The sequence below is a fragment of the Dermochelys coriacea genome, chromosome 13 (genome assembly GCF_009764565.3).
Source record: "Dermochelys coriacea isolate rDerCor1 chromosome 13, rDerCor1.pri.v4, whole genome shotgun sequence".
In the NCBI taxonomy this organism is placed as follows: domain Eukaryota; kingdom Metazoa; phylum Chordata; order Testudines; family Dermochelyidae; genus Dermochelys; species Dermochelys coriacea.
The window spans coordinates 29,228,293-29,244,019 of record NC_050080.1 but is presented as its reverse complement, the minus strand read 5'-3'; the positions used below and the strand labels follow the sequence as shown (position 1 = coordinate 29,244,019).

The 15,727-nt window shown below is 46.1% G+C and overlaps 1 protein-coding gene across 3 annotated transcripts in view; it reads left to right on the top strand.

The window, feature by feature from the left end:
• The window catches only part of TOX2 (TOX high mobility group box family member 2), a 268,049-nt gene that overhangs the window by 246,875 nt on the left and 5,447 nt on the right, over window positions 1–15,727 (top strand). For all 3 annotated transcript variants that reach the window (XM_038370216.2, XM_038370220.2, XM_043495676.1), the window contains 3 exons: window positions 441–521; window positions 8,134–8,541; window positions 10,896–11,026. In XM_038370216.2, coding sequence (XP_038226144.1) covers window positions 441–521; window positions 8,134–8,541; window positions 10,896–11,026 — 620 coding nt within the window. The remainder of the gene's footprint in view (window positions 1–440; window positions 522–8,133; window positions 8,542–10,895; window positions 11,027–15,727) is intronic.

Genomic DNA, 15,727 nt, shown 5'->3' with positions numbered 1-15,727 from the left:
TTGCTCCATTGACAGGGCTGTCCTCCTTTGGCATGCACCAGGAACACAGACTTCTCTGAACTATGCCATGAGAGAGAGGCTGTCCTTACCTCCCCTAACCCACTCTCTCGGATACCATGGCAATGAGCACGTACAAATATCTAGCAAGGTTCAGATAAGGTCCCGCCCCAACTTCCCCAACATTTGAGGGTGTTCAGATCTAGGGGTTTGTTTGGGGCAAATTTTTCTCTCTCTCCCTCCCCTGCCCCCTTGGCAGCAGCACCTCAGTGAGAAATCAGCTTTTCCTGCACGCTGTATTTTAAGGCCCCATCCCTGTTCCTTGTAACAAAGCAATACAGCCCAATGGAGACACGGGCAATCTGAGGAGGGTGAGATGTAGCAGTGCCAGACAGCACCCTGTTTTGCTTTATTAATTGTTATTCATTGTTTGGTCCTTTCAGGCATATAAGAGGAAAACAGAAGCCGCGAAGAAGGAGTATCTAAAGGCTCTGGCAGCCTACAGGGCCAGCTTGGTTTCCAAGGTAACAGACAATGTTTCATACATGAGTCTCTATGGATGTGGCAATGATGAATTAGCTGGAACTCATGGAAATCTCTGGGGAGGAGCAAGTTTGTAAGAAATACACTGTAACTGTGCTATCAAAACTAATATCAGTGTTAAATACCTTCTGGAAGAGCTAAATGAAATGCTCTGCAGCACGACTTGAGCATACACAATGCAGTGTGGGTGCCAATTTTTTTTCCTTAACACACCAAAATAAGATCTAATTTATTATGGCATATTGCAGTGTTTGAAGGCAAGGCTTCCATGATCCCTCACTGCAGTTGGATTGCTCTGTAACTACACTAAGTAATAACTGATTTACAGCTTTAGATAGGTTTCCATTTTGTCTTGGTTCCTCCCGCCCCCCCATCAGAGGGGGGCTGAATTGTCAGCACTACATTGCCATCGCTCAAAGCTGAGATGTTATTTGAGTTCCATTACCCGGTTCTGTTGCTCACTTACACCATTCCAGAGCATGGTGCTTGGATTCTTTACACCACTCTTGCAATTGGTTTCCTGGTGATAGGCTGACGAGCAAAAGGATTTGCAACATACAGGCATTTTGCAAAAGGAACTAAAGATAATGGACCAGATCTTTAGCTGGTATAAATTGGGGCAGTGATGTCCATGGATTTACACCAGCTGAGGATCGGCTATGGTGGTTTTATAACTCTTTGGAGGTTTTGTCCCTTCCATGCCCAGAACAGGAGACTTTCTTACCCATTACAGGAAAGTCATCTTAGGGGACTCTCAGTACATTAATTCATGGCCTTACATGGAAGTGGGCAGAATAGAAGTAATGCCCAAGCCCAGTGCCCCCCTCACTTGCCAGTGTCTCCTGGAATGGTAGAGTGAGCCATACACCCTCTTCAGCATATCTGTCTGAATGCCCATGGCCATTGATTAGGACACTGTTTGCCTTCCAAAGAAAGAGGAAGGAAGAACCTTCTGCTGGATTTAATTCCTGAGAGAAGAGAAAGGAACTGGTCCTTAAGGTTCCTAGATACAACCTGCAGATGTGAGTGTATTCCCCAGTTTCCACTCCTGGCTCACCACTGATCAGCTTGCTGTTTACCATCTGTGTCCTTATCAGCAGGTACCACCGCAGTCAATGGGCTTCTCTGTCCATGGGGAGGAGGGAACACCTGCTGACTTTGTCCACCTCCCAGTGGCTGCCTTCTCATATCCTGTCCCCTGAATCAAGAGGGGCCGTGAGCACTGCAGAGAGTGATGCTCCTGACTCCTGGAAAGGGCTGGGGTGGCAAGGTGAGCCCTAAGCTGTTCTGGAGCTGGGCTCAGTAGCTGGACTGGAGCCACATGTGCTGAGCCGTCAGTTCAGCCCTGCTGGTGGCTCCGGCTGTGAGTCCAGCGCCCTGTGCAGTGTGAATACCCAGTCACTCCTCGGTGGTGTTACTGTGAATTCACACTGCCGTCAGTGAAAGCACACTGGGCACATCCGGACTAGCAGGGAGGAGACTTTGGCTGTGTGAGGGAGGAATAGCAACTCCTTCTGGAGGGCACAGGTTCACTCTGCTGTGGGGAGAGCCCTGAAGGAGCAGCACAGCCATCTGCAGAGCAGAGCCCACAGTGTGATATTGTTACAGGGCTCTGAGATGGTTGTTTATTTTGGCTCCCTGGGAAGAGAAGGTTTTAGTTTCCCTTCCCCTGAGTCTGTCCTCTCCAGACCACCCTCCAGGTCCCATTTCTCTTCCCCACCCCAGTCAGCCCTGTCTTTCTTTCCTTTTCTCCTAACCTGTCTTCCCCATTTCTCTCTCTGCATCACTCGGGTGGGGAGGTTGCCTTCCACCCAGCTCACTCCCCCACTACAGCTCCTGATCTGGGGTGGTCTCCCATGGTGTGGAGGGCAGTCGGCTTCTTCCTGCACCAGAACTCCCCCCATGGTGCCCCTTGGCCTATCCAGCTTAGTTCTCAAGTAGCACCTGTTGGCCTCAATGCCTGGAAGCACCCACTGCCTCCCCTTCTCTCTCTTGATGTGGCCTGGGTGCCGTAGTAGACTCAGGGTGCAGTTCCAGATGCTAGTTGAGTGGAGGTAGAGGCAACATCAGTGGAAGTGGAGAGCGGGGGCAGAGGATCAACCCTCCTGCCAGGTAGCGTTACTTCTGGGTTGTGATTTACCAGGTCAGTGCAAAATATGGGACATGACAGGAGTGCCGATATCACATCAGTAGGTTCCATAGAAACAACATAGATTCTCTTTGTCCTGCAGCTATTCTTGCCCCATTGAACAGAGCTGGATCTGGGAGGAGGGGAGTTATATGCAGGCAGTAGATTCTCTAGACCATAATTATAGGGGAAAGTGCCTGTACTTTGTCATTGGAATTGTCCTAATCTCTCCTCTCCACTCCTCTGTGCTTACTCTTCTCTTCCATTTAGGTTTGTGCACGGTGCAGTGCTAGGGAGAGTTTACTTTGGTGTAACCGAATGGATAGGTCTGCAGTTCAGACAGACCTTCTAAATGGAAATAAAAGTCTGCAGTGCATTCAAGAAGGGGAGAAGGGTGCGGTTTCCCCTTGCCAGGTTAGGAGAGAAGGTTAAAAGCAAATGTGAATGAATTCCTAGAAAACAGGAAAGTGTACCGTCCCAAACAATGAAGAAATAAATAGCTAATTAGTGCCATAACAGCTGTGAGCTAGGTAAATAACACATGGCAACAGCAATAGTAAAAAATAAAAACAACCTTCTCTGCTAGAGAGGAGGAATCCAGTCCAGAGAAGAAAGGATGGAGAGAGAATGGATCTGCCAATTTCAGTTCTGGAAGTATACAGATGTCACTCTCAGTGAGGTCCCAGGCAGTGCTTAATTTGTGCCAGGGGTTGAGCCCTGCCACCTCTCGGCTTGGCAGTTCAGAGCCCCAGCCCTCTGGCCTTGCTGCTTCAGTTATGAACGTAAAAAAATTGCTTGAGATCAGGAACTTCTCTTGTTACAAATTAAGCACTGCTCCCAGGACATTAGTATCACTCTTCTGAGATCTTGGCTCATCTCCTTCTGCTGGTTAGGTGTTCCTCATGCCTCCTTTATACCTTCCTGGTTTCATACAGTAAATTTCATTCTGTTCGCTGTACTCAGTTACTCTATCCCCTTTACATCCCCGTGAACTTTCTGACATGAAGCCATTGTGGGTTCTCAGCAGCTCTGGCCATCTCTGCAGGGTTGGGTCTCAGGTCGGCTGTCATTGAGTCACATGGGCTCTGAGGTGTCCCAGGTCAAAAGGAGGGTATCAGATTGAGCGATGCTGTGCACAGCCTGGACTCAGGGAGACAGACTGCTGAGAGTCTGTGGTGTTTGGAGAATGTTAGCAAAGGGCATGGAGAAGGACAGAACTGAGGGAAAGTAGCCACTGGCATGTGAGGAACAAGAGGGACCCAATGAGCAGGGCCTAACCAAGGGTTAGGGTGATTGAGACTAGCTATAGGCAGTGTCCCCATGCTGAAGAAGGATAGTAGCAGGACTTGGAATCAGGGTCACATGGGAAGAGGAGAAGACCTGGGTGGGAGGAACAAGGAATGTGGATGGATTGATGGAAAAGATCTCAAAGGTTTGGCTAAACGTCCAAATCTCATACTCTGAATGCTGCCTTTTAAGTGTCTTCCATCGCTAGTGCCTTGCTGGCAGGGGACTGCCTTCCCTCAGTGGTTGTTATCAGTGCTATCTCTCCTCCTGCACCATGGTAGTGCATCTCTATTTTGGCTAGCACTCTAGAAGAAGCAGAGGCAGATTTTTGTGCTGTGTCTATGGCCCTCGCAGGCTGACATCACACATGCACATCGCTCAGCCAGCCAGAACTCTGAAGGAGCAACGGCTCAGTTACATGGCCCATCAACGTGACTCAAATGCTGCACATGGCTTCAGCCGACAGGGTGGACAAGGAAACGGAACATCCTCATCAACATCCTGTAGAAGATGGGAGGCGTAAAGACAAATCACCAATAAATGTCTTTCCTTGACTAGTTCCAGAGTAGCCGCCATGTTAGTCTGTATTCACAAAAAGAAAAGGAGTACTTGTGGCATCTTAAAGACTAACAAATTTATTTGAGCATAAGCTTTCGTGAGCTACAGATCACTTCATCGGATGCATTCGACAGTCAGCCAGGGAGAGGCCCAACCCGCTTGTGAAACCACAGAGGGAGAATCTTAAATGTAGGACATCAGACTGACTTCTCTCCCCCCTCTCTCCCAATTGCAGTAGTATGTGACTATCCACTATATGGCAATGGAACTAGGTGTAGCTGTTGGCCCTTTCCTGCAGAGGGTGCCATCACAGTGAAGGACCAACTAAGCTTCTGCCTTTGCTGAAGGTGTGGAGGGAGGGGACCGAATATATTCTTTCCTTTAAGAATTGAGACTGCCTTCAATGGCAAGGGTGCCTGGCATGGAAACCTGTTAAACTTGCATGGGCTGACAGCCCCCGGCGTGAGACTGTGTCAGACTGAGAGCTTAGTGATGTCAGCCTATCGTTAATATCATGCAGAATTATACTTCATGTTAAAAATAACCCCACATGGCTTAAACTGGAATGTAATTACAACCGGAGTAGCTACACATGTCATGCTGTGCAGCGAGCACCAAAGGACCTTGCCTCAGAGTTAACCGAGCCACACTTGAAGGTTAAGAGCTGTGGCGAAAAGGTCAAAAAGGAAATAATCAAAGTCTCTTTCACTGGTTTAAAAGTGTTTAAAAAGATTCATAAGGGCTCTGAATGTATTTAGTATGAGCTTGATGGGCTATTCTGATTTTGGAATTCTGTTCAGGCTGCCTTTAATAGAGTGCAGCAGGATCTCGGTGCATACAGCAAGAAAGCCATAATCACTGTTGTGTGGGGGAGGGGTTGGAGAGAGCAAGAGTTTTAAAGAGTGAGTTTCACATTTAAATAAATGTGGAAATGAGATCATTTAGAGGCAAAGATATTTCCTGGGTCGGTATGTGCCTTAAAAACTTGCCTGTTGCTTCAGATAAGTAAACAGGTATTTGCAGTTAGAGAAGCTTAGTATTTGTTGTATGCAAGTAAGCATAGGGAGGTACAAGGGGATATTGCAGGTGGGGCCCAATCCTGCTCCAGATAGAGTCTACACACACTACATCGTCCCAGGTGACCTTCCTACTAGGGCTTAGTTTTATTGGTAAATCAAATCACAAGGCAGTGTTGCCGAATAAATAGAGCTCTGGAGCTCAGGAGACCTGGGTTCTAGTCCTTGCTCTGCCACTGGCCTGCTGGGTGACCTTGGGCAAATCATTTCACCTCCATTTGCATCTGTTTCCTCATCTGTAAAATGAGGATAATAATACTGCCCTCTTTTGAAAAGTGCTGCAAGATCTACCGATGAAAAGTGCTGGCTAAGAGCTGATGCTAGTATTACTATATTATTAAGAAAATGTAGACTTCAGCCTAGCTTTCTCTTTGAGCACAGCTGCTGCTAGAGTTTCCCTGCAAGAACACATCTTTCCCAGCCTAGTTCCCTCTGCCCCAGAGATCCCCTCCAACCCCATTTCTATCCTGACTGGAGCTAACAAGATCCATCTGACAGTGGGAGATGGCAGTAATTTATCTGACTCTTTATGCAAGGCTCTAGCACTCCTGTACAGGGCCCTAGCCAGTGCAGTCCTGTTACGTGCAGACACTGAGACAAGATTGTTTATTTTATGTAAGATTCCCATGCCTTTAAGAACCACCACTGGACTTCTGCAGTTACTGAAGGTGTGGACATGTGCAACTTTTGTGTGTGTGTTTATGGGTTTGATCATTCACCATTTGAAGTCAATTACAAAATCAGCAGTGCAGGATTCTATGCATGTGTCTCTGTGTGTCTGTGAGAATATTAGGGCCTTTTCCCTCCCAGCCCAGTTTCTCCTCCTTGGTCGTGCACTGAAGTATTAAGCCTTAGTTGATTGCATCACAGTCAGTTACCATGGAAGATAATGTGATGTCCCAAATCCAGCATCCTGATTGATCTGCAGGATCAAAGAGGAGGATGCGATGGGCAGCAAGAGAACAAAGCCATCGTACAAACACACACACTGTAGCGTTCGTAACTGTCAGGGTCAGAGCAGCTGAAAAGTGACTGTATGTAAGGGGCAGTTTTAATTCTAATAGATTTCAAGTTCTGCCTGGCCTAACAGCCTCTCACTAAGTCTGCCTAGAGCAACTCACAGGATCTTGCCCTGAACCGACAACAGGCAGTGACATAAGGCAGTTAACTTAGCAACTGAGTGCAGTCGAGCACTAGCAGGGCTTGTGAAGGGTTTATGTGCAGCAGCGGTTTGGTTTGGTTTGGTTTGGGAGGGTGGGGGTGGGTGGGGCTGGAGAGGCTTGAGGTTATGGCAGAAGTACTGGGAGTGTGACTGAGGTGTGAGATGTTAGTGCTGTTTGTGTTACTGCAGCAGCAGCTGTTGGGCTCAATCCTGAGAAGTAGTGAGAACCCACATTTGGTGGGACAGAATAAGAGTCTTTTCCAGGGAACAAAATGTACTGAAGTTATTGCTATAATATGCTGCTCTTTCCAGGGAGATGGGTGTGGGCAGTTAATTGGCGGGGATGGGAGAGAGAGATTTTCTTAATTTCAGTTAATCCAAAAGTCATCGTCTGCAGAAGGGCAACTCTGGGTTGAGTGAAAGTCAGATTAGGCAATGCTCCCTCTTTCTCTGGCAGAAAGAAACTGTTAGTTACATTATAAAGCCCTCCTGAAAAACCCTGCTTGCCCAAGCCAAAAAATATCCCAGGTAGTCCTCTTTGTTCCAAAATGAGGCCATTCCTGCGTTGTACTTTATGAAGCCCTGTCAGGATTGCAGGAATGCACATGATGAAGAATGCCATTCTTTTTTTAATTGGAAAAGAAAGTGATTCTATCACCCATCTCTCTGGGTCTAAAAATGAACTGCAGGCAGGCACCAGTTCTGAGGAGTTTGGCTTCCTCGTGCTCCAGTTGCTTCGGAGTCCACTGCTGAGTACTGGGCTTGATTTTCCTGGCTTTGGATATTGCTGTCGGTCTGGTTTTACAGGCCTGCTGGCTTGAGTTGAGTTGGGACAGAAGGAGGAACAAAGGACAAGAAGGTGTTTACCTGTGCACTTTTATATTGTGGAGCCTGCAGAGGAGATGAGAATCGGCATGGAGGGATTTTAACGGGAAGGATTCAGTGACATACTGAGAGCAGTAGGTGATGGTGCCAGTTTGAGAGGGGGCTGGAGGTATTAGATGGGGAAGAGAATCAGGGAAACTAACTTGACTTTTGCTGCAAGATTTTAGGGAATAAACCTGTGGGGAGCACAACTGAGTCAGTGAGAGCCATGTGGTAACTGTGTGTTAATGTCGGGTTTAAACCTGTGTCTGAGCTTGCTGTTGTTACCGTATCATGAATTATTTGTAGTACCATGGCTGCTGGGCGCCCTAGCCACAAAACCTGGACCCATTGTGTCAGGCGCTATACAAACACAGAACAGTCCTGAGCACTATCCTCAGTGTGGGAGAGGTGGAGGCAGAGTGCCTGTGAGGAAACAGGCGAAGGTGGATGATGATGATGTTTTCTTCATTTAAAGAACTCCTTTTTCACTTCACCCCTGTTCTGATTTCTTTCAGAGCTCTGCCGACCAGGGTGAAACGAAAAGCACCCAACCCAACCAACCTTCCAAAATGATACCACCAAAACAGCCCATGTATACGATGCCACCGCAGGCCTCATCGCCTTATCCTGGCTTAGGCTCATTCCTGTCCCCATCAGATCTGCAGAGTTACCGGGGACACCCTCACCCCAGCCTTTCCCGAACCCTCAGTTCCAAACCCATGTTGCCCAGCATCAGTGCCTCGCCACCTCCTTCTTTCCAAATCAGCCCTCCTCTCCATCAGCAGCTGTCTTTGCATCACCCACAGAGCTCCCTCCTCAACCAGTCACTCAGCATGCAGCAGGTCCAACAGCAATCCATCTTGTCTCCTTCCATGGCACTACAGGTACAACCCCCAATGAACGCTTCACCTCCAGGGCAGCAGGTGAGTGGCCTGGATCCTGAATACCAGTCTAAAAGGAAACACATTTTTAAAGCAAGATCTGCTGTGCATCAGAGACTGTACTCTCAGCTTAAGTTTCTCATGTTACCAGTAGAGCCTATTACTAATAATGATTTTCTAGGTCATGACAGTACTAATCTGGCACTTTGGGCAAAGATGTCACTCTAAAAAAGTATTCCATTGTCAACTCCTTAGCCATGTGACTCTCCTGTAGATGGCTGCTGGCTCTGTTACCTCCCAGCTCTGTTATTTGTCTGACATTTTAAGGTGGGAGTTTGAAAAGGGAGTAAGCGGCTTAGGAGCATAAATCCTGTTGACTTTCATTGTATGTCTCCATGATCTGCCATCCTGGCTACAATGTAGATGTGCCTTTAGACTCCCATAGCAGTCAAGGATGCACCAGGAAGAAGTTCTTGTAAGACAAGCTGTCCCCTAGTTGTCTATTGGGCTTCAGGTGAATTTAGCAGGGTGGAGCGGAGCTTTCTGTTCATCTGACGCAGTGCCTTGGAAAATCCAGCAAGGAAAGCATGTGTGACAGCACTGAAATAAAGGATGAAAGCTCCTGGAATAACAACAGAGGTGAATGTAGGATTTTTTCCCCAAAGATTAGCATGTGGGAAGAGAAAATAACTAAAAAATGCAGAGGGGAAAAACCAAGCGTTTCATGGAATAAGATTGATTTTCCAGTGCCTTCCCAGCAATGGGAAAAATTACCCGATTCACTTGCTTGATAGAAGATCTGAAAGGATGAAAAACGAGCTTAACTTGAATTGCATGGAAGCAAAGTAGTTCCTGTATTGTGTGCTCATATGCAGGCTGCCTACCTTAAGATGAACAAACCGTTCTTCGCAATGTCCAAACTCGGCCTGTGAGCCCACATTTAGAGTGGCCAGTCATGGGTTTCTGATATGAAGAAAATAAACCAGGAGGGGAGAGAGTTTTTGGATGAATGGGCGGCAATGGTACAAAGTACATCATATACCTTAAAGGGACACTCTGGCATTGGCTAGGGATGAGTGGGATGACGTAAGAGATCGTTTCTGTCTCTAATTTCTAGGAATCTCTGATTCTCCCATGTAACTAAAGCTGGGTGAACTATTCATAATGAAGGACTTACTCTATGAATTTCACAGCTGTCAGACAACTTATTTGATGAATCTTTTACCCCATTTTTCTCCCAGCCAGAGGACCTGACTGAATAATTTGTTGAATCATTTATTTATTAGATATGTTTCACAAAATTAATCAAATAATGTAATTAATGAACAAGGCTTTTTCCATGATTCTGCCCATCCTATTCAGGACTAACTTTGAGAAAAGATCATTTGATTACTTTGGCATATAGAGTAGTGGGAAAAAATATAATATGAAATGGGCCTTGGTAAAAAAATTCTCCCTCAGGCTATTAAGACATCCTATCCAAGAGAGCAATATCCTGCATACTCCAGATATTCCAAACGCTCTTTACAGAGCAATAATTTCAATATTGGCATGGTGTGGTCCTGTGTAAGCAAAGGTGGCCACCGTATAGAGTCAACAATAGCTCTCACCCCCTGGTGGAGATAAGAGACAATCATATGGCAATCGTTTAAAATGGAGGTGTCAGGCAAGGTTGGACACAGTTTTTTTTTTTAAAGCTTAATTCTGCATATTTTGTTAGCAATTTATATACCAAAAGTGAATGTTTCAGGAGAAGCCATGTTCTCAGTCAAGTAGCTGCCTTGATTCCACTGTTAATATCTGTTCCCTAACATTTGATAATTAGGTCACCCATGCACAAACAGTACCATGATAGGTTTTCAGATAATATGAACTCCCACAGTTCCTGTTAAATTGCCAGCCATGACAGTTGATGGAGAGAATGTTGCTTGTGTGGATATTCTTTAACTTGTTACTGTACATTAGGACAGGCTAACGTATTACTGTAAAGAGAACCGCACTTGAGATGGGAAAATGGCTTTCATTACCAGAATGCTTATTCAAAGGCTTTCATCGCATTGCATATTCTGCAGCTGTTTACCAAAGCTCTCCCTAGGAGAGAGGCCCTTAAATACATGGGAGAGAAACAGTGAGGTGAAGTAAGTGTTGTCCTTGTCTCAGGGATCATTCTGAAATGGTTCCACTCTCCCATTCCATTCTTAAGCACATGCTCAAGTTCTTTTGATTTCAGTGAGATTATGCACATGTTTAACGCTGGTCTTAGCTTGGCTCTGACCATACTTTCTGGGCAGCATATTTGGACATGCATAGGGAAACATTAACTAGAACTTCTTCTTATCTGCCTGTTTGTATGGGTGTAACTTTTTCTTCCCTTCTTTTATTGTCTCCCCACACAGGACTTTTCACATATTTCATCTGAGTTTCAAAACAGTGTTGGACCCCGGTCACCTGGTGCATCAAATCCCCCAGGAAATACCGACTGGGACAATGATTACTCCAGCAGAGAGTGTGGAATTAACCACTGCAGGCCAGTAGACAAAACAATATACTATTAACATGCTTGACGAGCTGTCTGCACTGTTTTCTTATGATCAGACACATGATAGTTTATAACTTCAAGAAAGGAAAATGTGAAAGAAATCAAAATGCTATGTTCCAAAAACATGCATTATTTTAACATTAGCGTGCTCCTTTTATTTACTAACCTGGGTTTCTGGGAAAGTGAGCTGTCCTGTCCCCAAAACAATTGCTTGAATCTGAGGACTAAAATGATAAAAGGATAACTCAGTGAAGTTTCCCGTTAGCTTCGGCTGACTTTCATTCCTGAGCTGTGGAAGCAGTTTCTGCAGTGTTTCCACTGCTGCTGAGCAAAGTTTTAATTAGCACTTTTTGACTAAAAAAAGGGCGGGGGGTGTAATATAGCATGGCCGGAGGGCAGTATGAGAGTGTTAGAAGGGAGCCTTATTCCCTGTAGAGGGAAGAAAATTTGCTATAGATTACCAAGACCCTAGGTAAAGAGACACCTGGTTTGTGCAGAGGGAGGGCAGGAAGCTCCACAAGCTGAAGGGCAGGAGAGGGAAGTAGCCCAGGGGAAGGAACTGCTAGTTCAAGCGGTTTACCGCTATCCCTAGGGCCCCTAGGCTGGGACCCATAGTAGAGGGCGGGCCCGGGTCCCTCCCTCTCCACTCCCCTCCTCTAGGACGCTAGTGGGGCAGTAAATACCCCAGTTCAGGGGCGAGAAACGATGCCCTGAACCCTCCCCAAGAAGAGAAAGCGCGAGACCCATCAAAGTAGTGCCCGCAATTTGTCACAGGGGGTACACATCCTCAGCTGTGCAAATTGGTAGAGCTCTGCCAGCTTACACCAGGTGAAGGTCTGCCCCAAAATGTCCAGCAAGTTGTTCTGCTAATGAAGTAAATGAAGCTGTGCAATTGTCCCTTCTGCACAGGCTAATAATCTAAACCATGCTACATGAGCAGGCAGTTTGAAAATTACACATACATTGAATATAAAAATATTTTTAAAAAAGGAAAGAAAATGACTGAATCTTGCGATTTTCTTGTGTAAGTAAATGCACAGTAAAGGCACATTTACATTGAGCAGGACAGGCCAGCCTGACCCATTGCTGTTATGTGCATTGGACAGTTCTTGTCTCATCCCTGCCAATATGGTTCTCACGCACTGAAGTGAAAAATCTGGCTTGACCAGTTTTGACTTTTTAAGTTTTGAAAACGTGGAAGACTTTTTCAAGTATCAGCGAGGATGGCCTCCCCCCAGCATATGCTGGTTAATCAAGAGGAGCAGCTTCTTGTAACCAGAGAGAGGTTGATTTGCTGCCCCCAAAACTTGAGAAAACAAGATTTTTCTCGACTGGACAGCTTCTGTTCCATGTTCAGGGGGCGGGAATACAGGACCTAATCTTGAAAAATGCTTGACTTCAGTGGGAGCTGTGGTATTGCAGTACTATGTCTGCAGACAATAGACTTGTCTTTTTAGCTTCCAAAATATTGGCCTCAACACTTAAGCTAAAAAACTCCCCTGGCTGACATTAGTAGTATGTCCCTTATCTTTTCTGTAGGGCTGAGCACTAGAGAACAGCATGCCTCCCTAATATACACAAAGTACTTTACAGCAGGCCCTCCGCATGTCTCAGGACAAGGCCTGTAAATTCTGCAGGGCTGAAGAGAGCTCTTTCTCATTATGCCATGATGAGAATTACAATATTGAGGATGTCAATGGAAAGTTCAGTGGAATGGCATTCAAGCTCCAAGGGAGAATAAACTAAAACTCTGGAAGCATCTTACTTCTTGTAGTTGAGAGGGAGTGGGTGTATTAAAAGCACTCCAGCCTCTGCTGTATCCACTCCTCGTGGCACAAAGGTGCAGTGATAAGGAGTTGGGAGTCATTTTATCCTGTTTACCCTGTGAGATGTGGATGCTGCCCACTCTGAAAGTATGGAAGGGGAAGCATGGTTGTTTCTGAGTGCTTGTTTGATTTGACTGAAGTATAGTGCTGTACTGGAACATAATGCATTCACTACAGATAATAGCAAGCTTACAGGTATTTTGGAAATACCACACTCTTCTGTGCCAGCAATGCAATTACGATCTCTTGATTCAGCCCAGATAGCACATACATTGTATTTATTTCGGGGAAGTAAATAATCTTCTGAGCCTGTAGGATGCTTTGGACTTCTGTCTACTTGAAACAGTTCAGCTACATGGATTATTTCAGACTTTTCAGGGAAACCTTTGTGGGGAGTCACAAACCTGCAGACGCAGCAGGTAAACAAACCGGTCCGGCCCGCCAGGGGCTTTCCCTGAACAAGTGGCGGACCGGTTTTGAGGACCTCTGGTATAGATAGTCTGAAGGAAGTGAACTGCCTCCAAACCTTGGGAAAAGTACTTTTGGATATTAAGGCAAAAACGTTAAGACTTGGGTGCCTAAATTCAGGCACCTACATCTAAGAGGGTCCTGATTTTTAGAGGTGCTGAGCACCCACAGCTCCCATTGCAGGCGTGTAGGTCCACATTTTCAAAAGTGGCTTCAAATTTTGGGCACCTCAGACCTGACGACTGATTAGTATCTTGGAAAATCTTAGCCAAGTTCTCTGAAGTTGGGGCCCTCAAATTTGAGGTGCCCAAATGCTCTGAGTATCTTGTGCCGGCCCCTTCGAGGTGACTGAAGTTGCGCATCAACAATCAAGGCACCCAAACTCGCTCGTTATTTCTGATGATGTTTATTGTTATGTATCTGTATGTCAGTGGTATGCTAGAGTCCTGGACCAGAGCCCCCTTGTGCTAGATGCTGTACAAACACATCCCAGAAAGGCCATCCTGCCCAAGAAAGCTTACCATCTAAATAAAGGTGGCCTGAAGACATCATTTCCAGAGGTGCTGAGCACCTGACAATCCTGCTAGCATCAGCTGCCATGTAGGTCCTCAGCAATTGTGAAAATCAGGCACAAAGCATCTCCTTTTGGGCACCAGAATTTAAGACACGCAAAATCAGCGGCCAGTTTTGAAAATGTGTCCCTAGGCACCTAAGAGATGTCTGAACATTTTGGCCTGAAGGAGCAGCACTGGATGCCAAATGTATCAGGAAAAACAAAACCCTCTTTAGATCCAGCAGCAGCAAATGGACATTTACACTCCGGAGCTTGAGAGGGTGATTCTGGTCACGGCAGGAAGGATTTCCACAGTATGAACTGCGGGAACAGTCAGGCCAGCATTCTGAGATCAACTGGCTCTCCCTGCTGGTCCTTTGGGCATCTCAGGAGCAGGTAGCTCGGAGGGGGTAGCTCTTGTTCTTTGGGGAAGCCAGAGGAAAGTGAGGTCTTGTTCTCATGCTATTTATGATACCTTGGGAGAAAAATAAGTGATACTCAGTGTCAACATCACCATTCAGGGCTGTCCTCAGTAGCCTCTTTCAAGCATTTAACGAAGCTCATCAGTGAGTTCGTTTTATAAATATTACGTGCATTTATCTCTGGTGAAAGGTGCTGGATTTTCAGGCCTAGGGATAAGTCACACACACCCTTCCCCCAGACTCCATGGAAGGAGCTTTCTGGGGATTGAGTGGGGAGAGAAGTTTCCCATAGTGCGCCCCTCCAGGCATCCTGATAGAGGTAGCTTGATAAAAAGTGTATTATACAGAACACTTGGGGTACAATGGTAGCCGCGTGAAGCACCAATGTAGTTGGCCGGTGTGAGCTGTGTGCTGCTAAAACAAGCTCTTTAATAGCCTGACAAAAAGCTGTATTGTATGCACAGGGCCCCATGTGATTCATGATCAAAGTTCATGCATTTCATGCCTTTGTCACAGAGAAAATATCAAATTTCATGGGTTTATCTCAGATTCCTGAAAGAATCATATTAAACCCACGCCGATTATGTAGAGAACACCAGAAAATAATTATAGCAAATTGTAACAATGAACTGAACTGAATATGGGTCTGTCTGTCTGTGTGGACTGTCTCTCCGTTCTTTCCTCTTGTACAGACAGGACTGAAAAAACACAGTTGCTCTCACGCAAAGAGCAAGGCTTAATACTAGAGCAGGGGCTCTCAAATTTCATTGCACCACAACCCCCTTCTGACAACAAAAATTACTACATGACCCCAGGAAGGGGGACTGAATCCTGAGCCTGCCAGAGCCCCAACACCCCGATTGGGGGGGGGAGGGGCAAAGCCCAAGCCCTTCAGCCCCAGGCAGGGTGCCTGTAACCTGAGCTCCATTCCCCAGGGCTGAAGGCTTTGGCCACGTGCGGTGCAGCTTGGGCTTCGGCTATGGCCCCGGGCCCCAGCAAATCTAAACACCAGCCCTGGCAACTCCATTAAACGGGGTTGCAACCCACTTTGGGGTCCTGACCCACAGTTTGAGAACCACTGTATTACAGAGACTCATTCTGTTGGAAGCCCAGTTACCAAAGCTACATTGTTGCATTTTAGAGACAAATTCTTATTTCACTGTAAGCACAATTTGTCAGTGATTGTACCCGCAATAATGAATTTGTGCCTCTTGCACTTACTAACCTGGTATTTGCTGCCAAGATGCATGGTTTGCAGGGTGTATGGTACATACACATTTTTGCAGGAGGACTCATTTTGCTTAGCTTTGAATGCTTAGCACTATATCTCTCAATGAGACTATAACTCTATCTGTCTATGTATACATCTGTGTATGTACTTGTATGTGAAAGCTGAATGTCCCCATAGTATCTCCAACAA